General features: G+C 40.0%; 2 protein-coding genes and 4 non-coding genes across 6 annotated transcripts in view; 1 reads left to right on the top strand and 5 right to left on the bottom strand.

Annotated features, from left to right (window-relative positions):
- Positions 1-4,101: 4,101 nt before the first annotated feature.
- On the bottom strand, positions 4,102-21,238 carry GNL3 (G protein nucleolar 3). Its single transcript, XM_072421236.1, has 16 exons — positions 20,928-21,238; positions 17,983-18,037; positions 16,944-17,112; positions 14,357-14,500; positions 14,078-14,229; positions 12,211-12,288; positions 11,346-11,478; positions 10,877-10,980; positions 9,919-10,075; positions 8,824-8,911; positions 8,460-8,634; positions 6,479-6,621; positions 6,244-6,374; positions 5,340-5,524; positions 5,104-5,149; positions 4,102-4,431 (listed from the first exon to the last, which is right to left on the bottom strand). Exons 1-16 carry the CDS (start codon positions 21,236-21,238, stop codon positions 4,337-4,339), a joined length of 2,166 nt encoding a protein of 721 aa, XP_072277337.1. The 3' UTR covers positions 4,102-4,336.
- Positions 7,826-7,900, bottom strand: LOC140337543 (small nucleolar RNA SNORD19). Its single transcript, XR_011922084.1, has one exon. It is a non-coding gene; the product is annotated as a small nucleolar RNA SNORD19 (small nucleolar RNA).
- On the bottom strand, positions 8,703-8,778 carry LOC140337545 (small nucleolar RNA SNORD69). The gene has a single exon (XR_011922086.1). It is a non-coding gene; the product is annotated as a small nucleolar RNA SNORD69 (small nucleolar RNA).
- Positions 9,813-9,886, bottom strand: LOC140337542 (small nucleolar RNA SNORD19). Its single transcript, XR_011922083.1, has one exon. It is a non-coding gene; the product is annotated as a small nucleolar RNA SNORD19 (small nucleolar RNA).
- Positions 11,072-11,149, bottom strand: LOC140337544 (small nucleolar RNA SNORD19). The gene has a single exon (XR_011922085.1). It is a non-coding gene; the product is annotated as a small nucleolar RNA SNORD19 (small nucleolar RNA).
- Positions 20,989-22,595, top strand: part of PBRM1 (polybromo 1) — a 56,010-nt gene continuing 54,403 nt past the window's right edge. The window contains exon 1 of the mRNA XM_072421237.1: positions 20,989-21,140. The gene's annotated coding sequence lies outside the window, so the exon portion shown is untranslated. The remainder of the gene's footprint in view (positions 21,141-22,595) is intronic.

Raw genomic sequence — 22,595 nt, forward strand, 5'->3', positions numbered from 1 at the left:
CCCCTGGCAGAGGTACACTTAACACTTACATACAATCTAAAAATACATACTATCCAAAAAATATATATATATTTTTGTATTTACCATGAAACAATTTCCATTGTCCACACAGAGCCTCCAGCATATGCTGCCATGTACAAGAGAAATACAATCTGTAGCTCATCCTACTACCAGAAAACCTCAGGATTGCAGAAAACAGTACAGAGAGCATGAACACATAGGGAACATATGTCCCTCAATGAACTTTAAGTGTAAGATCTTGTGGCGAGTGCACAAATCCTAATTTCTTTTTCCATTTACAGACACAGAAGTTCTAAATCAGGATGTCCAAAAGCAGTCCAACTAACAGGTGTGGGATAGCAAACAGTCAGGAACAAGGAACAGCTTGCATTTTAAAGAGACACCTTAACCTTCCTATAAACTTAGTCATTTACGACCTGCTTTCATTTTTTAAATTTATACAAGTACCACATATATTATTTTATTGCATCAAGGTTTTTTTACTTTGTCAGGATCCTCTACGTAAACAAAATAAAACAAAAATAATCAATTTCATTAAATTATAAAATGCTGTGTTGAAAATATTGACCTTTGTGTTGTTTGGGGTCAGTTTCGACATGGTTATAGGATTATATAACAATAATTAGTGCCAAAACTGAAATCATACACTCACTAAAATGACCCCTGGGATCACAAGGTTTGCTGCGACTAGAGTAAGAGACATCAAGACATGTTTTCAATTGTTCATGCCATTGTCACTAAAAAAAAATCATATTTGTAATGGTAAACCTTAATAGGAAAAAAAAAGTCCATTGGGACATGTGGAATGACATTGATGAGGAATACCTTGATGCTTATATTAGTGTTCTTCTTGCTGGAGTGTACAGATCCTGTAATAAGGCCACTCAGTCTCTGGGACAAGTAATCAGGTAGAACAATTTTCCGGTCAACAATGTCACTTCCGACCTTTCAAATGATATCAAGAATCCTCAGATTTGACAACAGAGATACTAGAGCAAAAGCTGACAAGCTTGCTCCCATCAGGGATGTCAGAGAGATGGGTGCAGCTCCTTCCACTGATAATTCACCCTGGGCCTCAGGTGACAGTGGATGAACGTTTTGTCCCTTTCTGTGGTAAATGCTCCTTCCAGCAATACATGCCCAGTAAGCCAGGCAAATACAGAAAAAAAAGCTAGGCAGCCTGTGATGCAAAAACAAGCAAAGCGTGGAATCTACCCATAAATGGCCTAGTGGCCATAAACTTTGCCGACCCCTGATCCAGACACACGCAGACATGCATGTTCCTGCACAAAGAATTTCTATTGGTTTGATTTGCAAGATTGGTTGTTTGTTTAACCTTGCAAATCTATTTTGTATTATTACTTCTGCTTTTCTATTTTTGAAAGAAAAAAAAAAAACTTTTTTTGCCTTTTGTTGAAGTAAATATATATGGGTCAAAACTGACCCGTAACACATAGATGTTACTATAGTTAATAATATTAACATAAAAAGTATTTTAGGAGATGTGTTTTAATACCCTCAGTATTAGTCTGGTAACATAAGAACCTTTTATTTACTTATATAATTCTCTTGAGGTTCATTTTTTTTGTTTTATTAAAAAAGAAAGGTATGCCATCAAAGAAAGGCCAGGGGGTCACACCAAAAATATTCAAACCAATCTTTTCATGGATAAGGAAGCCTAACAAGGTAACCAAAAGGTAAGAAACAAATTGGATGAAAAACAATTGTTTTGAAGGTATTTTATGGCTGAAGACATGGGCCAAAAATTAACATCATGGATAGTAACAGTAAGCTAAGTACATAAGAAGGTAAGGGCCTAATGCCCAAAGCTTGTATCAGCTGAAACTGAAATTTACATTTGGTTGAATTTAGAGATAATTAATAAGCATGAACAGGAGACGAGGCGCCAGGATTACAAGCCTAGGGCACTGTTGCCTCATGCAAAAAAGTCCAAGAGGCACTTACTTACAGACTTACAAGTGAGTCTTAAAGCAGAACTAATGTTCCATGGTGAAAACTTGCTATTAGACAGGGTTTGGAAAGGGACAGGCGATATCACGTATGCAATAAAACATACTTACCTGCCCAATCACTACTTTTAGCTGCAGGGAGTGAAAAATCATCTGCATGGGAGTTATGTTATCCCAAATCAGCCACCCCAGACCATTAAGACGTCCAAAGATTAAAAGAAGGAATAAAATAGCAGTGCCCAAAATGAAACAGGGATGAGTATAAACAGGGTTTAGTTTCGCTTCAACAAGAAATGGATCCTTGAGACCATAAACTTGAACAATATTCTGTCTGAAGGGAGAAGCAGGGTTGCCCAGCCTGGGTCCCATCTGAAATGGGAAAAGGAACCAGGTTTGCTCAAAGAATCGGTGGCTGAGAAATTGACCCATGCAGCTCTAACTAAAATAAACAGGAACATGTGTGCTATAGGATTTCAGTTATTGAGAGATTTACTTGTACATACTGTTGCATCTGTAATTACAAAATGAAATCTAACAAGGGTTTTCATCTTTTTCTAGTGTGTATACATACACAGTGCTAGGAGCAGGCATATTGCATGGTTAGGTCATATGTTCAAAGGGAGGGCTTTGGATGCGAGAAATAAAGCATGTTCTTATTGCCATTTTATTTAATGGACAGTTCTCCTGGTTTGTTTCCACAAATAAAGACAGATCAGCTTTGATAAAATTTAATTGAAGGAAAATATATGCAACCCCTTCAGGTTTTTAGAAGTACTCTATAATGGTGTGGCAAATCCATATAAAGAAGGGAATTTGTCTTTTAATGGCATTGCTGACCTTAGGGTTTCAGTACCTATTTATTAATCCGTAACCAATATAAAGGGGTTTCTGACTTTTTTTTTAAATCCGCATGCTTGTTCCAGGTCAGGGACTGGCAGTCCACACTTTTGTCCATTTCTGCTTTACACGCAGTCAAAACCTGAGCTTAACATAGTAGGAGCATTTCCTATTCCACGTAATAGCAGCATGCATTTAGCCTTTCATTTATAGCAATACCTTAAGGCTTTACCATTTTCTTTTTAGTTTAGAACTGTAGAATTCCTCGAGCATGATAATGTTAGTGAATATCTTTTGTTTCTGGAAGCATATACCCTGTTTCCCCGATTATAAGGCACTGTCTTATATTTTTTGAAATGCCAATATATGCCCTAGGTCTTATTTTCAGGGGGATGTCTTATTTTTCCATGAAGAAGACTACAGTACACATTTATTGTTGAAAATCACTCATGTGCCATTTATTGTCCCCTTCTGATCACTCTGTGCCATTGATTGTCCCCTTCTGATCACTCTATGCCATTCATATTCCCCTTCTGATCACTCATGTGCCATTGATTGTCCCCTTCTGTTCACTGACTTACCTTGTTTTCTACTGTACGGCCGGGTAACTCCGTTAGGACAGGGATCAGCAGCTTGCTTCCTGGTGCAGAATCGCGGGGGCGCGTGTGCCGGCTTGTTACTTTCAGTTTCGCTCTGCACTGCAGCCAGCATCGAGGAGACACACAGTATCAGGTATTGGAGGATGTCTTATTCACGGGTGAGTGCCTTATTTACCATATTTTAGCAAAAATTGTGGGTGGCTTATTTGATGGGGATGCCTTATAATCGGGTAAACACGGTAGCAAGTACTTCTTTCCTGCCCATGCACTGCACCGTACAGCCCTACTGACTTCTATACACTCTGTTTACCAGGGATAAAAAATATCGGGCTGTGGCCCTTTAGATCTCCGTAAGTAGAAAAAGGAACGTGTAGGAAGGTGCTAAAAACATAACTGTTTATAGCAGTGTTTATCAACCCTAGGGTTCTCCTCCATATGTTGCCAGGGAATCCCCGAGCAATGAGCAATTTGTGTGTGAGTCTTCCCACTGGCCAGTAATGTAAGATGCATTCTTCCAATTGACCCCCACAATAATGAACTTTATTTTCAAGGGTTCCCCTATGTTGAAAATGTCTGGTCTATTGCAAAAAATATTTAGCATGCATAAACATTAAATACAAAACAAAATGAGCACTTATTAGACATGGGTTTCATTAAAAAATAAACATACGCAGTTTGTAAAAATGTCTTTTTATATGGAAATACTTCTTCCACAAAGCTTTGTATACATCAGTCATTTAGAGATTCATAGAATCCACTACATATGATATCAGCCAGTCAATTTACATCACCAGCAGGTCCTGCACTAGAGTTAAATAGAAGGTTCCTTTACAAGCTTTTTTTTCTCTTCACACCCTTACAATAAAGAATAACGTTTCTCCAGCATGATACAGAAGTACTGATGGCTTCTCAGTAGAAATCGGTATTGAAGTCATATGCATCATCAGCATCTTCATCCACTTTATCAAAAGAGACCAACTTGCCAACATTTTCCTTAGTTGAATCTGTTTTAATAAAGAAAGTGTAAATATTTCAATTAATTTCACAACACAAAAATGAAAAAAACTTGACCTAGTGTGGATACCAAAAAATAATTCAAATGATTCCATTATAAATTAAAGTTAAATTCATGAAAAAAAAATAATCTTGCAATTGGGCTGAACTCCCCCAGTCACGCAATGAATATCCCCAGGCAGAAGGGGGACATTTCAATGAGTGCAAGTCAAAGTAAAACAAAAGATATATTCATGAATAATCCCAATTAAAATGTATTACTATGTAATAAGGGCTTTAGCAACATTATATAGGTAGTGGGAGAAATGCAAATAAGCTTTTTTAACACTAAAAACTGAACTGCATGCAAACAGATCACACATGGTTCCTGTTTTCCAGCCTGAGCAGGGACAGTGAAAAGAAAAGCTGCACAATAAAATTCCGTCTGTCTGCCACTCTAAGCAAGGTTCTGTCAGCAGCAAAATTGACTTGTAGCGCTTGTTTGGGGATAAATTCTGCAGTACGTAAGACTGTGATAAGACAAATTCTGGTACTTACAAGACTTACTTTATAAAATACATTTATACAGTATAACATTCAAATTATTTTTCATGTGAGCCTAGAATTAGGCTTTAGGATAAAATATGTATGTGCCTTATTTCACGTGATATAAGAACACATACCTGTTGGTTTAGCTTCGGGTTTGACGGAAACCTTTTTTGGCTCTTTCTGCAAAGCAAATGAGAATAAGAAATCGTGAGCCAAAAATATACAAGTGTACTAGTTTTTTCTTCTCAGGAATATTTACATCCTGATTACATAATGTGGTTATTAGATCCTAATTACTACCATATATACACATATGAATGATTAAAATCTGTACATGCTATATGGAATTACATCTATTCAAGTATTTTACCTCTTCATCGTTATCTTCCTCCATCTCTTCCTCCTCCTCAATGTCTTCATATTCCTCTTCATCATCATTATCTTGCTCTTGCGGCTCTGGGTTTTGCTCCTCTACTTCAGCAACATGCAATATACCGTTGGTCAAATGGGAGAGGCGGAATGCAATACTGCTGGCAGGATTTGGACATTTCAGGGCTGCGGGGCAATAAATTGGCCATTATACAAACTTACATTACCACCACCATAAAACAGATTTAATTTTGTGCAATTTTAAATTATACAGTGTATGTAAAAGCAGTGAATAAGGATTTTTCATTAAAACTACAATAAATTTTTTGTTTATATAATGCCATGCAGTACAGCATGTCCTGTTTTTTTACCTGTAGTAGTGTATGTACTAAAGAGAGGTCTCTGGTTTTACCAAACATTTGTTTTAAATAAATTTAGCCCTAAATGTAACGTTAGCAATCCTTCTGCTGGCAGAAACCTATCCATAACGCGATGCCCATAGAAAATCATTCACGTACTCGTGGCATTGCTTCTCCTCTGGCTAAAAATAAAAATCAGAATTCCTCTCTTGCGAGTGGGCACCAATGGGGTATCACCTAATGGGCCAGGTTTGGCAAGCGACAGGATAGCTAGTGTGATAATTGTATTAATCTCTGTAGTTAAAGGAAATGTACACACCTTAAATTATGTAATAGCATGGTGTGTAATTAGAAGTCAGAGTCTTGCAGGAACATATGTTCAAACTCGTATGGTAAAAGGCTCGCTGCCAGACAACCCACAAGGTAACAAACGGCACACTAATCAGTGAAAACATTTGATGGACAGCAAAACTAACAGGGGAACGTGGATATCTACTACACGGAGTCATGCTTACCCAATTTTAATAACTGTTGAATAAAGCCTACCTTTAATAGTGATCCTATTGTGCTCATCCAGAGCATTTACATTAAATGCTTTTTGCATTGCAGCTGTCTGCTCATTGCTGATGTGGCAGCTGGAGGATGCAGGCGGCTGAGTATGAAAACTAAGTCTGGCTCTGTAGAAGAGAAAATTATTATTTTTGACAAGATCTCAAAACACATAATAGAAATGCAGCTAATAAATATTGCAGCTAATAAATAAACTGTAAGATCCTCTTACCCCATCCAGTCATCCAGGAACAACCTAGCTGCTTTTTGCATATCAGTTACTCCACCCTTCATCAGCAGGCCTCTCTTGCGGGCAAGCAGGTCTAAAAACTCCAAAGAATTCCTGTAGTCTGAAATATTATATTGCATCATGGTCTAGAAAAAAAGATGAACAAAAGAAAAATACTTAAATATATAGTGAAAAGAGACTGCATCCAACACATATGGAATATATAAAGTAACAAACAAAACAAAATTAGTATTTTGTAAGGGCTGGGTGGGCAGCTTAAATTAAAGTAAATAGGAAGCACTCAGAGTAAAACCATGTACACACATAAAATTGTCAACGCTGGAAATGTTTCGCTGTGCTTCTACCTTGACTTGTATAGCGGTAGTTTCCGGCATTTAATGATCAATCATGCTTTTTCCTAAACTGTTCACGATATAGGAGTTTGCTTAAATCTAAACCAAAGGACCACTCCAGCACTTTTTACTGATTGTATACAATGATCTGCCCATACGCAGCTCACTGTAGAGATTTGCCAAAATTCCACACCCAAAGTAAAGTGTACCGAAACGCAGCATTTTTACTTTAAATAGAAGGGGTAAGACAAGCCTTCTAAATAAAGTAAAAATGTTGGGTTTTTTATTTATTTAATTATTTAAAGCCGTGCTGCAGCAATCAAGCCTTAATGGGAGCACAGAGCCTCCCAGGATACCTACATCATGCATCCCGGGAGGCTCTGGCTGCTCCTTCTGCGCATGCCCTAATGTCCGGCATGCGCAAAAGGGGCATTTTTCCACCAATGGGAAAGAGATGCTGATCTCAGGCTTGTTTGTCCCCCCTCACAGCAGCTATGTCACCCGAACCTCACAGTGCAAGATCGGGTGTTGTAGGAATAAGACAAGAAGACAGATGACAGAAGATAGCGAAGTTTAGTTGCTGCTTTAGGTATTTTCAGTGAAAAAATTTCGGGAGGTGCCAATCCAACCCAGTCAGAGAAAAATGTTAAATCCTCTAGGGAAAAATATGTTTGGGAGTGACGAAGGAGAGCTGGAGGGTGGCATTTTGGGTGGTAAGTGTGCCATAGTTTTAGCCTATGTACATATTATTTCAAAACCCCGAATGTGAGCAGTGGAGTTCCTCAAGGCAATGAGGTGAAACAACAGAGATAAAGAACTGCAGGTTCATGCTGTATAAAGACTCTACATGGGCATTAACTATTTACTAGTGTGTACACATCCTACACGTGATGCTTCTCTGTATGTAGTTAAGTGCAAGATAAATGCGTATGTCACACTTAAGACTGCAGGTACTTTGTACTTCATCAGAAAGGAGCTTAAGATTATGCAAGCACACCAAACAAATGAGATCAGAGTTGGATCTGACAGTCATCAAAAGACATCAGACTTTTTGCAGTTCTCCTCATTTCTCATACATGTAGCATGCCTGTTCTAAATCAGTTTCTCAGAAGTGGGTAAAATTGACACAGTCAAGTCACTGGCATTTTCTTAGCACAGCACCTATTTCCTTAATTACAGACGTATTATTGTAGTTGATGACTTGGGCTTAGTCTACACAGATGTTTTACCCAGTGTTTAACCTGAGGCTTTAAAAGCCCATGCATTAAAATCCTCATGCATTCCAATAGGCTAATCTTCACCAGGACGTTTCCTTGAGGCAGTTTATGAGTGTTACCTATAATGCTGCTTGCAACATTTAAAAAATTAAATGTGGGGTTAACGCTGGAAAAAGCCAAAAACCGTGGGTAATTGCTTTTATTGATTTCAATGGGGGCATTTTCCCGCATTTATATGCACTTGAAACAAACGCTGGAAAACGCGGCATAGACATATTCCAGTATTTTAAAGGCAAGCTTTAAAACGCTAATAAAAGTGCATAGAAAATGCAGTAGGAATGCGTTTTTACGTCTGTGTAGTCTGTGAAGTCGGTGTTTTAGGGGAAAACAAAATATGTGTAAAACGTTACAAACCTGCTGTTTGTCGCAATGTTTCAAAATCACTCTGACAGCCTCTAAAGGGTCATCATCTTCCTTTCGAAACACATTTCTCATTGCTAGAGTGGCAGCTGGATTATCAGGAGAAACCACAAAACTAGGACTGTCAATTATTTTAATATTTTGGTCGATATTTACATCTTGGAAGAACCTGAGGAAAGAATATTAAAGATTATAGCATCAAACTTAACCAAGTGTAAATATACAACATATGAAAGCAACTTAAGGTTCAGAGTTGGATTGAATGGACCCTCCATTGCATTGTCAGTTCCAGTCTGTCATCATATACCTTATTAGACACAAGGACAAGCATGAAACAGTCTTAGTACAAAATGCTTACCTTGTAGTGCCTTTTAATGAACCAACATTACACACTTTGAACTGCTTCAGGCTGTTAATTAGGCTGCTCTTTCCGACATTGGAAAAACCTAGAAAGAAAAAACATCACAATGAAAATGTTTATTTTCCCTTTAGAAAAAAATGCCTTTAAATTGACTTCAATAACAGAAGGACCTGTTCACACTATTCTGTTTGATGCTTATTAAAACAAAGAAGCATTGGTTACAAAGGGTAATGCATGTACCTGTGATGTTGGATCAGATAGATATAACAAGATCAGTATCTCATGCCATCCTCTATCCCCCCCCTATCCCTTCTGTTTTGGTTTTGCAGTCCGATGTAGGTTCCATGTGGGATTGTTTGTTCTTTTTATTTTCTTGTATTGTTTAAGTATAAAAAAGGTTTTCAGTGTCCAATCATTGTCCTACAGATGTGTGTGTTTAATTTGTATGTTGTGATATGTCGAATTGTTTTTTTCTATTTATATGGAAATGCTGTATTTTTCTATTGATTTGGATGCTGAGTTATAAATATAAATATTTAAAAAACAATGGAGCATTCAAAGGGGTTATAATGAAATGCCCGATGCACCACAATGCACAAACAATTGTGCATGGCACCCATTACGCTGCAGAGCCCAGAGGCAATGTTTTGAGATGCAAATGGCAATGCAGCACAACAACGCATGTAATGCGCAGTGTTTCCAGGTGCACTCAGTTCACTAATGGGAACAAACCCCTGAAAAAGATTGTGCTACACCTATAACGTCTATACACATATATAGGTAAAAACATTTTAATTAAACACAAAGCCGTTTCATGCTGTAAAAAAAACAAACAAAAAACCTACTTGGGCATTAACTTTTTACTAGCCTGCACACATGACTCTTCCCTGTACATAATATGTGCAAGATTAAATGTGTATGTTGCATTTTTACAGGCTGCAGGTTCACCAGGTTAGAAAGGAACTTGAGATTACGAATGCATAGCAAAAAAAAATGAGATCAGAGTTGGATCTGACAGTCATCAAAGACATCAGACTTTTTGCAGTTCTCCTCATTTCTCATATTTATTCATTTACCACATAACTTTCATACCTATTAATCCAACTTTAATGCATTCAGTCGGTGATGGACAGAGGTCATGTAGGATGCCTAACAAAGAATTTCCTCCATAGCACACAGTCCCTTTAGAGACATCAATATTGTCATTCCTTGACTTTGGATTCCTTCCCTTTGGATTAAGATTACTTGGCTTTAATAGGAGAAAAAAAAAAAAAAACATTAACTTACAGTTACTTAGTCAACAGATGCACCGTGACAACTACAATTATTAGACAATCAATAGTTTTGGTAAAAGCATGAGCTGAAAAGGTAAATATTAGGAATATTTATATTAGGAATAGTAATACCCCGAAATTTGCGGTGGTTACAATCCTTGACACCCCTGCAAATTTTGAAAATGCGCAAATTTTAGAGCCCATCTTGTAGCCGCTCGCATCTTCTCTGAGACGCTGAACTCTCGTTAGAAATAAAATTACCATACTTTCAGTAATGATCCGTTTTCTTTTAACAACTTAAAAAATTGTTTACCTTCTGCCTTTTTTTGCTTTTATGGATCAACTGATTTGCATACAGTTTACTCTAGAATTTTAAGTGTTAGGTTCCAAGAAAAAAATAAGCAAATTCGTAAAGCCGCAGATTTAGAAGCGCAAATTTTCGGGGTATAACTGTAGTGTTAGCTTAAGATTTTTCCCAGGACTTGGAAAGAAAAAGTCAGTAACGTCTGTATCTAACAAGATTGGGTAATTCTTCAATGTTTAGAGGAACAGTCCAAGATAATCAACTCTCTGATGTCCCATAAACCTCTTTTTGGTTGATTAATTGATTTATTATTACATAGGTTTAGATAAAGTGCTGAAATCAGAGTTGGATCTTGTGCTCATCACAGATATCAGATCAGATAACTCATCACACACAGCACTGTGCATGTGTCAAGCAGTTAACCTGTTGTGTTACACAATTACAATTACACAAATTCAATAAAATTACTTACTAGATTTTTTTCTCGCACTTGCGTAGAACATTTGAAGACGAGGGTTGGAATCTCCTTCTTCAGAAAGTTCACCCACTTTTCAATATTGTCTTTGGGGACAAGATCTAGAGAAAAACAACGACTATAACTACTATAATTTTATGAGAACAAAATGCATAACATTTTAGATTACCAAGAAAGTTGCATTCTTAGCTTTTAGAACACAAGATCAGAGTTGGATCTGAGAGTCTTCACTGTTAGCTCAGACTGCTTAGTAAATTCTCCTCATTTCTTGTTTCTAATAGTGAGAAAATTATGGATCTAATTCATTATAACCACAAACAAGAACACTCCCCCCCTTCCCACCACAGAAACCAATCTGCAACCTTGCTACTGGTGATTCAACTTGAGATCAATTCTTGCCTACAGTTTTAAAAATCAGTCCAACAATTGATACTTCCTAAAAGGCAAATTTCCCAAATGAAATTACCAGCTTTGTTCAGGACAAGCAGCAGTTTCTTGTTGGGAGATTGAAGAACCATCTGTTCTGCTTGCAGACACCGGCTACCCATAGGATCTCTAGCATCCAAAATTTCCAGGACGACATCAGCTGCTTCAATCACCTGCATTGAAATAAAGATATGAAACATACTACATTTAGATACAAACTACATCTAATGTTCGTACATGGCCACATATTAATGCATGTGTTCTAAATGTCTCAGTTATCTAAGCATAGGGAGATCATTTATTTTAGTTTAAAAGTCCTTATATTTATACAGTTTTGCCTATTCTTTACAAAGGCAGTAGTTTGGAAGAAATGTATGTACATTACATATGTTCATGTGCATTTCACATTTCTCAAGCAACTTGAAGAAACCCTGAAAATTAGTATTAGGCTCATCCGACTAGAAATTAGGTTACTACAGGGAACATGGTAGTTTTGTGAACGTCTGCTCAAAGCTGCATCTTACTAACTGACCAACATGTACTGATATCCTAAACATATAAAACATAGGAAACTGAATCCAAAACGTTACAAATGTACCAAATTTACTATAAAATTCCAGCACTATATTTACTTTTGGACATATTTAAGCTCCACACTTTGGTTTTGATTTAATAAGGCTTTCCGAGACTGGAGAAGATAAAATCATGGGAGAAGCAGGAAACCTAGAATGCATAGCTTAAAAATAATTTGCTATTTAGCAAACTTTTTCAATCCTGGATCGGATCCATTCCAGATTTGCTGGATCAGCCAAGTTCTTCCATGTTTATCTTGTCCAGTCTTGGGAGAGCTCTGGTAAATCTGGCCGTTGGTCACACATTGTGAATTTTCCACTGTCGGAACGTACCTTATTGACTTCCATGCAAAACAATTTAACAGGATCTTTAACCACTGGCTTTTTTGGTTTTGTATCCTTTTGGGGTTCCTTAAGGAAAAAAAAAAAAAAAAAAAACACACACATTAAAGTCAGTTGCAAAACTTGGTATTTAAAAGATTGGTGAAAAAGGTGCAGAACAAGATCACACATCCATGATTAAATGATTAAAACATCTAAATCCCTTGATCAAAATAGCCTTTAACCTATAGAACCTTTATAATTAATGTTGCATAGAAAAAAGGGCCAAATGTGATTAGAGAGGTTCAAAGTACACGTACCAGGAGAGAAATAGCAATGCTTCTATTGGTGCCCTGTGTGATGTTTATAAAGCACTGAGGCCAACGCATCAGCATTATATGTAGGCAATAAAAATAAGTGAAGAAGATATCACCGCCTCCATGTTTCTCTATAACATGTGCCACTTAAAAGAGAGCTTCAAGTAGTGTGTATATAATAAATGTCCTCTGAAAGTGTAAATCCAAAGTTTTTACCTTTAGAATGAATATAGGAATGGTTACAACCTCAGTTTTACTGGGTTTTTTTTTTTTTTTTTTGCAAAGGAAAGACCGCTATTGGTAGAATTTAGTCACCAAGACAAAAAAAGGAAATCTAAATTCTAGAGAAGGTCACTGGAACAAAGGGTGAAGGTAAATCTCCTAAAAGACAGCTATTAAAACTACACATGTATAAAATATTCTTATGACCATAATTCAAAGAATTAATAAGCTCAGTAGTAGCCAGCCATACCAAAAAAGCATACTACAACCAAGTATTGGGATGAGAACTCTGAACAAGCTTGCCAATTTATTCTGCTAATCAAACAGTTTTATTTACAAAGCTCAACTAAACTCAAAATAATAAAAAAAACACCCCAATAATTCCACAGATCTGCCGGGAGGTTTCTTCATTTGGATCCGGCATCGTCGGGTTATCAGTCTTTGGCCCAGCACAGAGGAAGCACCGGCACTGTCATCATCTTCTCTCTTCCTACATCACCCCATCTCGCCTTGTGCAGGCACGAGATCGGGTGACATAGATGGGGAAAAAATTGCCTATCTCATGCATGTGTTCTGGGATCTTCCACTAAAGAAAGGACTCCTGTGCATGCCAGACATCAGGGCATGTGCAAGAGCAGCCAAGAGCCCGGGATGCGTGAGGTAGGTATCCCGGGAGGCTTTGCTACATGCCAGAAAGGGGAAGTGCTACACCCTTTTTTTGCACTTATCAAAAAAAAGTTTTACTTTAAATAAAATAACTGTCTACTTTTTTATGTAAAGTTAAAATTTTGCAATTAGGTCTGCTTTAAGCCCTAATCCACGGGTGCTGTTGTCCCTAAAGTCCGATTTCTCATACTTTAATGTTATAAGCGAATACAACTATTTTGTTTTGGGGCTGAATTTTGACTCTACTACGAGAACAAAACATACATATTTTACATTTTTGCCATTAAAAGCTGACTTCTAAGGGGAGGTTCCAACTCTTCCCCTACTCTATTTGTAAGTAAAAGTAGAAAGGATAAAAATCATCCACGTCTGTGTAGCCACCTCCTACACAAAAATAAAAAACTGACATCCCTCCACCAGATCCCCAGGAAGCAGCAATGATTTGTAAGCAGTAAAATAATACTTCTGACTGGGGGTTGTCCGATAAACACAAGTGTTACAAGGCAATCTGACAATTCATTTAGGACCAAGATGCCATACATTTACTGATAAAAGGAAATCAGGATCCTGGCTTAGCTTTTATTATAAGATGCAGGGTACCTAACATTATTTGCCAAGCTGTAAACCTGCATATTTTAGCATGAGTTTGTAAAGAGGATGTAATTAAATTTTACCTTTTTTTCCTTCGGTTTTGCTTCAGTTTTTTCCTTTTTGCCTTCTTTTTCTAGTTTTCTTTTCTTTTCTACTTCCTTCTGTCTTTCAAGTTTCCGGGCTGCTTTCAACTCTTCTCTCTTGAAGAATGTATAAGCCAGGTTAGTAACAAGTACTCATCAAGTAATTGTTTTATTCCTATTAACATACAGGACAGGAAGAATAAAGAGCTTAACGACCTGGTTCTGTTCCTGTGACCTGATTGGTAAACTGAACTGGGGAAAAAAAAAAATTACACTTACCTTTAATCCTGTAGACCCCTTTATGGTGCTGGTCCTTCCCACGATCTTGTCCCACGTCGACCTTGGATTCCTCTTCGTCCCGGCCCAAAGCTAATTTCGGGCGCCACCATATTCGGTCTTCTTGCTCAGTCACCCGATTTCGCACTGCAGCAATTAAGACCTAAAGGGACTGCACCGTTTTTTGTTTTTTTTTAAAAGTAACAAAAAAAACATGGTGTTGCAACACAACAAAACATTTTTACTTTATTCAGAAGGGCTGTCTAACCCCTATGTAAAGAAAAAATGTGAGTTTAGGTACAGTCCACACCAATTGTGGAGCATAACGAAAAGATGGAGCCCGAAAGACAGAAGAGGACACGCTGTGTGGATGTACAATGCACAGTACACTGAACTCGTCCAGACAGTGTTGTGGGTATGTCGGTAACACCTCTATTATCAAAACTGCTACTCAGAAATTTGCTGTGATATTTGAAACCAAACATCTCTGATTTTCTAACACAACTGCCTGAATATTCAGCTTTTAAAGAAAATAATATTCTAGAAAACTGAAGCTTTCAGGCAATTTCAACTATTAAAAATGATAGGAGGAAACCAACTATCAACAGTTTACTTTGCACCAATCCTTCAATAGATTGAAAAGGCACCTAGGTAAGTCTGTAAAGTTTTCTCCTACATGCCTACTTCAGGTCATTGATACTTTTTTTTTTTCCCATTAATGAAATGGCTTCTTCTGGGCATGCCCAGATCAAGGCATGCACAAAAGGAGCAGCCAGTGCCTCCCGGGATGCGTGACTTAGGTATCTCAGGAGGCTCTGCGTTCCCAATAAATCTAAGACATTTAGGGGTGGTGCTGAAACCTCTTTTTTTTCATAAATTTTTTTTTGTCTACCTTTCTAACTTTTATCTAAAAGCAAAATTTTGAGTTTGGGTTCGCTTTAAGATTACTGTTAAGATTTGGACCAGCTATTCAAATCTGAACAGTAACCTTAAAGCATGGGAACGCAAAGCCTCCTGGGATACCTACGTCAGGCATCCCAAGAGGCTCTTTGGTGCTCCCGGCATGTGCAGAAGTTTTCATCCCAGAAGTTTTTTACCCAATTTACGTCACCCGATCTTGCACCTTAGTTGGGTGATGTAGGAAATTGAACCCAGAAGAAGAGAAGACGGTGGCGCCGGGAAGTGGGACCCGAGGTAAGAGACCTCCGGATGGATCGGACTGGCGTGTGGGATTGAAGGTAAGCGGATTTTTTGTGTTTTGGCTGTTTTTGAGTTTAGTTCCTCCTTAAGCTACGTACACACTCAGCCTAATCATCTGCTTTACTTTCAACAGAACCAAACATTTTTGCTGATGAAGCTAAACAGAGAGCAACTGGATGTACCAGGGAAGTCCCGAGCTGATCATTAATTTCCCTGAAGGCTGTTGCATACAAAGCAGTAGCAATGGTTAGCGATTTCATGCCGTGTACTTTTAGGGGCTCTCTCTAGCTTAGTTTTAAACCAAAATTAAAGTTATTTTGTTATTGCTGACAGGCAGATGTCATTTTTTAGGATAGATTATATAAATCTCTTGTTAATGTTTCTGTTGCTTGTCTGAACCTTTATTTCTTAGACCAACAGTGTACAGCAATGGCATAAAGCAGGGGTGTCAAACTCAAATACACAGTGGGCCAAAATGTAAAATTTAGACAAAGTCGCGGGCCAACCTTGATATTTATTGAACAAATATCTACAATTGAGAAAGGTTGAGAAAGGAATGAATGTGAACAGAGAAGGAGGTGTTTGTGGGTCCTGATTGACGTGCCAGCAGAGCATTCTGGGATTTGTAGTATTAGCGGTGCATTCACAGTCTACCGGTGGGCCAGCTCTAGTAGACATTTGGTATTTCCTTGCAGGCCAAATATAAATACAGGACGGGCCAGATTGGGCCTGAATTTGACACCCCCGGCTTAAAGCGATGCCTCTACACGTCACATGACCCTGTCTGGCTGCTCAAGGCATCTGAAGACTGTAAATGGGTGACAGAGGACGGTTGCATCATTGGGGAGGGGGCTACACAGGGCCATAATGTGTAATAATATTAAAATATGCCAAGCATACACATCATTTTAAAAGGAGTTTATTACCGCTGACACAAGGCGCTTTTATTTCTGTATACCGAAAATACTGATCGCCTGGCTGTCACAGACATGAAACTAGAACGCAGCAATTATTATATAAACAGTATTTATATAACACCAACATATGACGCAGCGCTGTACAGGGGTTGTAAACGACAGACCAATACAATCAGTGACACAGGGGGAGGAGAGGACCCTGCCCTGAAGAGCTTACCATCTAGATCTGCTTAGCTTGCTCATCCCTTTATACTAGAGTCAGTGTTATATACAGGTCACCCAGCATGCTCACTGATGGCAGCCGACACATCACGTGACAGGGCCCACTTTAAACCCCTATGTACAGACTAATCATTTGTGCACATTTTTTGTAGCACTTGTAACCGCCTGTGGTGTACTAAGTCATCCTATTACTTTTACCCTACATAAAGTTCTCACATTCCCTGCATTTTCTGTAAGGGATCCGAACTTACTTGGGCGCTTCATGTCTCCGGTCTGATCCCAGCAGAAGCACGTGTGAACAGGCCGTGCTCGCTCCCGATACACGTCACATCCGTCACTACGTGCTCGCGTCCGGAATAGCGTATAGTTATGTGGGTGGAGCCAAAACCAAGAAGAAGCTTCCGGTCTGGTAATCTCCAGCTATAGAAGATGGAGGGGATAGAGGGGGTGGGTGAGAAGAGAGAAGGAGAGAGAAGAGAGAGAAGGAGAGAGAGAGAGAGAGATCAGCAATGGGAAACTGAGGAGAAAACAGCCACATAGCAACCTGCTCTACATGGTGCACATTCACTACACACACTATTACATGAATAAATATATCTATATATCCCTATTTAATGTGCAGCGCTGCAGCTCCTAGATTGTAAGCTCTTTCCACCAAAGGGAAAGAGATGCCGATCTCACACATGTGCAGTGAGATCGGCTCTTCTATTTTCCTCTTCATTGCAGGTACATCACCTGATCCTACACAAGTGCAGTTCAAGATTGTGTGACATAGAAGACAATAAGAAAATGGAAGCGAAGACAGAAGATGGCGGCACCCAGCACTTCCTTTGGACCGGGACGAAGAGGAATTCCAGGATGATGTGGGACCGGATCATGGGAAGGCCCAGCACCATTGAGGCGCATGCATGAGATCAGAATTTGTTTTTTTTACCCGTTAAAGAAACAGCTCCTTCTGGGATAGAAGCCTTCTATGATCCATGATGTATGTATCCTGGGAGGATATGTGCTCCCATTCCATCTTAATCGCCGCTTTACCCCTATTTAAAAAACAAAAGAGGGGTTTTAAATCCCCTCCCCTGAAAAAGGCAATTTTTACTTTAAATAAAAGGGTTGTCTTTATGTAAGGTAAAATTTGTACTTTAGGTCCACTTTAAGTACCATGAACTGGGCATATCATTAATATTGGCAGGGGTTTTCTGAGACCAAAGTTTATATAACCATTTTAAGGGTCCCCCCTCATGAATAAAAGGTTGAGAAAGGCTGGTATAGAGGCTGCTGGTGGTTTACACCAATTTCTAGCTGAACACTAGAGGGCAGTAGAGCAGCTACGAAGTCCAAATACCTGCAAAGCATATATTATATTTATGGAGAATAATCTAATACATATTTTTAAACAGCAAGAGGAAGGACGTAACTTTAAAACATAAAATAAAGCTAAACACATTTGTTTTTAACTTTAGTTACACTTTACTAGAATATTTATGCACAAGATACATTTGTTGTAGCACTCCTGATCACATGGACTGTGATGAATGAACGTGCAAGAACCGCAACGTAAGTCATACCTGAACAAATGATCTTCAAAGCAGAACTAGAATCAATGGCCCCCAGAACATATTTCAGGCAATGTGTGGGCCTCGAGGTTGACCCAAGGTAAACCTTTCATTATTATTTTAACATTTTATTATTACCAGTATTATTATTATTATTATTAATAATAATAAACAGGATTTTTATAGCACCAACATATTACGCAGCACTGTACAATAAATAGAGGTTTCAAATGACAGTGACACAGGAGGAGGAGAGGACCCTGCCCTGAAGAGCTTACAATCTAGGAGGTGGGGGACATAACACATGATAGGAGGGTTTAAGAGACAGAAGAAGATGTACAAGGAGTTTGGTGGTCTCAGGGGACAGGTAGGGTCCGATTTTGGAGATGTTGCGCAAGTGAAAGGGACAGGACCTGGAAATGTTCTGAATATGGGGGTAAAGGAGAGGGCAGAATTGAAGGTGACACCAAGACAACGTGCCTGAGGGCCAAATAACGTTGTTAACAGTTAAGAATCTCGGGGAGATTTGGAATTTGGGGGGGTGAAGAGTTCTGTTTTATCCTGGTATGGATAGGCTGCCAACACACCGTGTTGTCCACATATGTTATTATATTAATGTTATTATCTGTTGCACAACAATAAAACAACTTTTGATTCTTCTTTAGAAAGGTAAATTGATAACTTCCTGTGCTGAACATAAAGGTTTCTTAACTATTTTAACATGGGGGAACCCTTGAAATAACTTTAAGGTCTTCAGGAACCCCCTCTATTATTACTATATCCACAGCTCACAGTATTTTAGTGTGGTGGTCAGTGGGAAGAATTCCTCTTATATTGCTGGCCAGTGGGAAGAATGTCACCCTTACAGATAGCCAAAAAGACAATGGGTGTCACTAAAACTGACCTGAGAGGCACAAATTGCTCGAGAAACCTCTGGAGGAACCGTGGTCGAGAAACACTGTGTTAGTGGCTACATTTTTCTCAGCTAACTCTGAGGACTACAGAACCCCTTTATGAGTTTATATCCCCCAATTTGCATCACAATCAAGAAAACATATAATATTAGAACCTTGTGTACATACAGCATCGTTCTGCTCCATGGAGAGGGGAGAACGACGGATCAGCACTGCGCTGTGCTCTCTCCATTTCACTTCCATTATGAACGATCGTTCAACGTCAGTGGATCTGCCAGGACAGTCGTTTGGACGGTGTACAGCACACATGCCATATCCTCATCTGATATTATCCCTGAGCCGATTGTTGGTTGAGAAACATCTGACGTGTATATGTAGCCTTGGTTACACTCGTAAGATAAGCAAACCTCTAAGAACATAAAAAGCACGTTGGATCACACAACGTACTTTGTGGCTGTATACACACCTCGGATGGTTCTCGTCTAATCGGCTCAGAGCTGATATCGGATGAGAGCCTTGCGTGTGTACAGCGCTCCTGGTCTGTCATCTGAACAACCTTCCTGGTGGATCCACGGATGAAGCATGAGGAATGATCGTAATAAAAGTAAAGGGAAGATAGAGCAGTGGGGTGCTGCTCTGACGTTCTCCACTCTCCATAGAGCAGAATGGTGCTGTATGTACAGAGCTCATTCATGCATCCTGCAGTAGTTTGTCGATGGAAAGGATTGTGAAAGATCCTTTCCAACGACAATTATTGCACGTGTGTACCCAACCTCTGAGCTCCCCGCTGCTGGCACTTTGCCAGCCAACTGACTGCCCACTCAGCAGTGCTGGTTGCTTGGAACCAATATCTGCAGATTTGACAGAAGGCAGCAATAAGTGTTTTTTATCCTTCACTGCCACCCCCATTCATTCTCTATGGGGCTGCCACAAATAGAAGATACTTGCAGCGTCTCTTCCATGGCAGCAGTCCACTGGCATGAGGACTGGTAATCACACCGCAACCTCACCGCCAGTCTGAACATAGTCTAAGGCGGGGTATACATTTGCAATAATTGTCGTTGTAAAGGATCTTTCAAGATCAATGGCGCATGAACAAGTTCTGTACTTACAGCCCCGTTCTTCTCTATGGAGAGGGGAGGGGGAGAACGATGGAGTGGCACACCGCTGTGCTCTCTGCCCTTGGCTTTCATTATGAACGATCGTACGGCGTTCGGAAGACAATCGCTGTACACACGCCAGATTACCATCCAATATCAGCCCTGACCTGATTGTCAGACGAGAACCATCTGACGTGTACGTAGGCTTGGTTGCACTCGGAAGATTGTAAGCTCTTTGGGGCAGGGTCCTCTCCATATCCTGTGTCACTGTCTGTATTAGTTTGTCATTTGCAACCCCTATTTAATGTACAGCGCTGTGTAATAGGTTGGCGCTATATAAATCCTGTTTATTATTAATAATATTATTAATAAGATTAGAAAACATTTAAGAAAAAAACATGAAAAGCACTTTGAATGGCACAATGTACAGTGTGTACATACATTGTATGAGATCAGACTCTCTGCATCTTAGCACACTGCTCCTTCCATGCACTTGGAGTGCTTTACTACAACCACAACCTTCTTCGATCTAATATCTACATCTATATTCCGGGCTTTGTACATTCCTCCATTTGCCCTGAACAAACATGGCCGCCTCCCTGTGGACATTCCCTTAGATGCAATGGCTGTAACCACGCCCCTCCAGGCAATACCGCCTCGGGTACCTGTGGTCCCGCCCACTTGTTGGTGGCCGCGCTTGTAGCTCCGCCTCTTTTTGCTGCCCTCTGCTGGTTGGTCCGAGTGTTTCTTGCGGCCTGTTCGTTGCCAACATCTCATAATAAGTCTTCTCCGTGTCCAGATACCGGCTGGTGCTTTGTGCAGCCCTGGCGACTCCGGCTTGGCAGCGGCAGCGGGTGTCCGCATGGCGGCGACGCTCGGTAAGTGAGAGAAGTCTGTGGGAGCTTCGTGTGGAGGGTGGAAGCCGGTGGCGGCATTGCCGAGCCTTTGTGTTGTGGCCCGTATTACTCTCATTCATCCGCCACCAGCCTGTGCTGGGTATAGAGAGCCTGGGCACTGTGTGCCCGCTGCCATGGTGATGCCAGGCTTATCCCCTCCCCCACACACCACTATCCATCTCACCTGGCTAATCCTCCATCCTTCCCCTTACAGCTGTAACATCTCCCTGGGATCCCCAGATATTCCATAACAAACATCTCTCTGTCCTGCCGGGACCATCGCTGGCCCTACGGGGGGTACGCAGCGGGACGCCTCTCAGCATGGAACAATGCTGCGTGTACAGAGCTCCTTCCATCATGAATTATCTAAATGAGGGATTGCCAACCACGGTTCCTTCAGAGGGTGCTTTGCATTTTAAAGCGAAACTAAACCCAAAATAGAAAAAAAAACACGCCTTTTAAGAGGAACTAAACTGAAAAGTTCTTAAAACAAAAAAAACCCCCCACTTGCCTTCAATCCGGCAGTGCAGTCCGATCCATCTGGAAGTATGTTGCATTGGGTCCCGCGTCGTCCTGGTATCCGTCTGCGGGCGCTGCCATCTCTTCTTCTTCCAAGTCACCGGACCCAGGCGCGAGATCGGGTGACGTGGGTTCGATAAAAAACTTTGCCGATCTCACTGCGCATGCGTGAGATCAGCAAATTTTTCTCTTTTCACCGAAAGGCTCCTTCTGCACATATCGAGATGCTCGGCCATCGCAGAAGGAGCACCCAAGGGCCTCCCGGGATGCTTTGTGCTTCCACTAAATTAAAAAAAAAAAAGGGTGTCGCACCTAAAAAAACCTAAACAAGCAGAATGTTTGCCTTACATAAGAGTTGTCCACCCTTTTATGTAAAGTGAAATTTCGGAGATTAGGTACACTTTAATCCCGCAGGTCTGTCGGGAGGTTTCTCCGTCTTCAGCCCGGTGCAGAGGAAGCGCCAGGCGCCGACATCTTCTCTCTTCCGCATTCTTCTTCCTGCGTCACCTGATCTTGCACTGCGCATGCGTGTGAGCAGCACATGCGCAGAAAGAGCAGCCGGAACTTCTCGGGATGTGTGACGTAGATATCCCGGGAGGCTCTGCTGCAACCAAGACAGAAGGGGGCGGTACTGCACCTGTTTCAAACAAAACAAAAGGGTGTTGCTCTTTTAGGTAAAAATGTATTTATTTATTTTTAATAGAAGTGTTGTCTACCCTTTATGTAACGTAAAAAATGTTCGCTCTGCCTTAAGTGACACCAATGATCTTTTTGGCTATCTGTAAGGGTGACATTCTTCCCACTGGCCAAGCAATGTAAGAGGAATTCGTCCCACTGACATACTGACCCACTAATATACTGTGATCTGTCTTTATAGTAATTATAGAAGGGGGCCCTGAAGACCTGAAAGTTATTTCA

This window comes from Pyxicephalus adspersus, chromosome 8 (assembly GCF_032062135.1).
Source record: "Pyxicephalus adspersus chromosome 8, UCB_Pads_2.0, whole genome shotgun sequence".
Taxonomy (NCBI): domain Eukaryota; kingdom Metazoa; phylum Chordata; class Amphibia; order Anura; family Pyxicephalidae; genus Pyxicephalus; species Pyxicephalus adspersus.

Excerpts from the sequence above, each read along its gene's own strand:
- GNL3 (XM_072421236.1), bottom strand. The coding sequence starts at position 21,238 with ATGAATGAGAGTAATACGGGCCACAACACAAAGGCTCGGCAATGCCGC. Across the intron at positions 18,038-20,927 it reads ACAAGTGGGCGGGACCACAG|GTATTTGGACTTCGTAGCTG; the intron begins GTACCCGAGGCG and ends TATGCTTTGCAG. Across the intron at positions 11,479-12,210 it reads TTTGCATGGAAGTCAATAAG|GTGATTGAAGCAGCTGATGT; the intron begins GTACGTTCCGAC and ends ATTTCAATGCAG.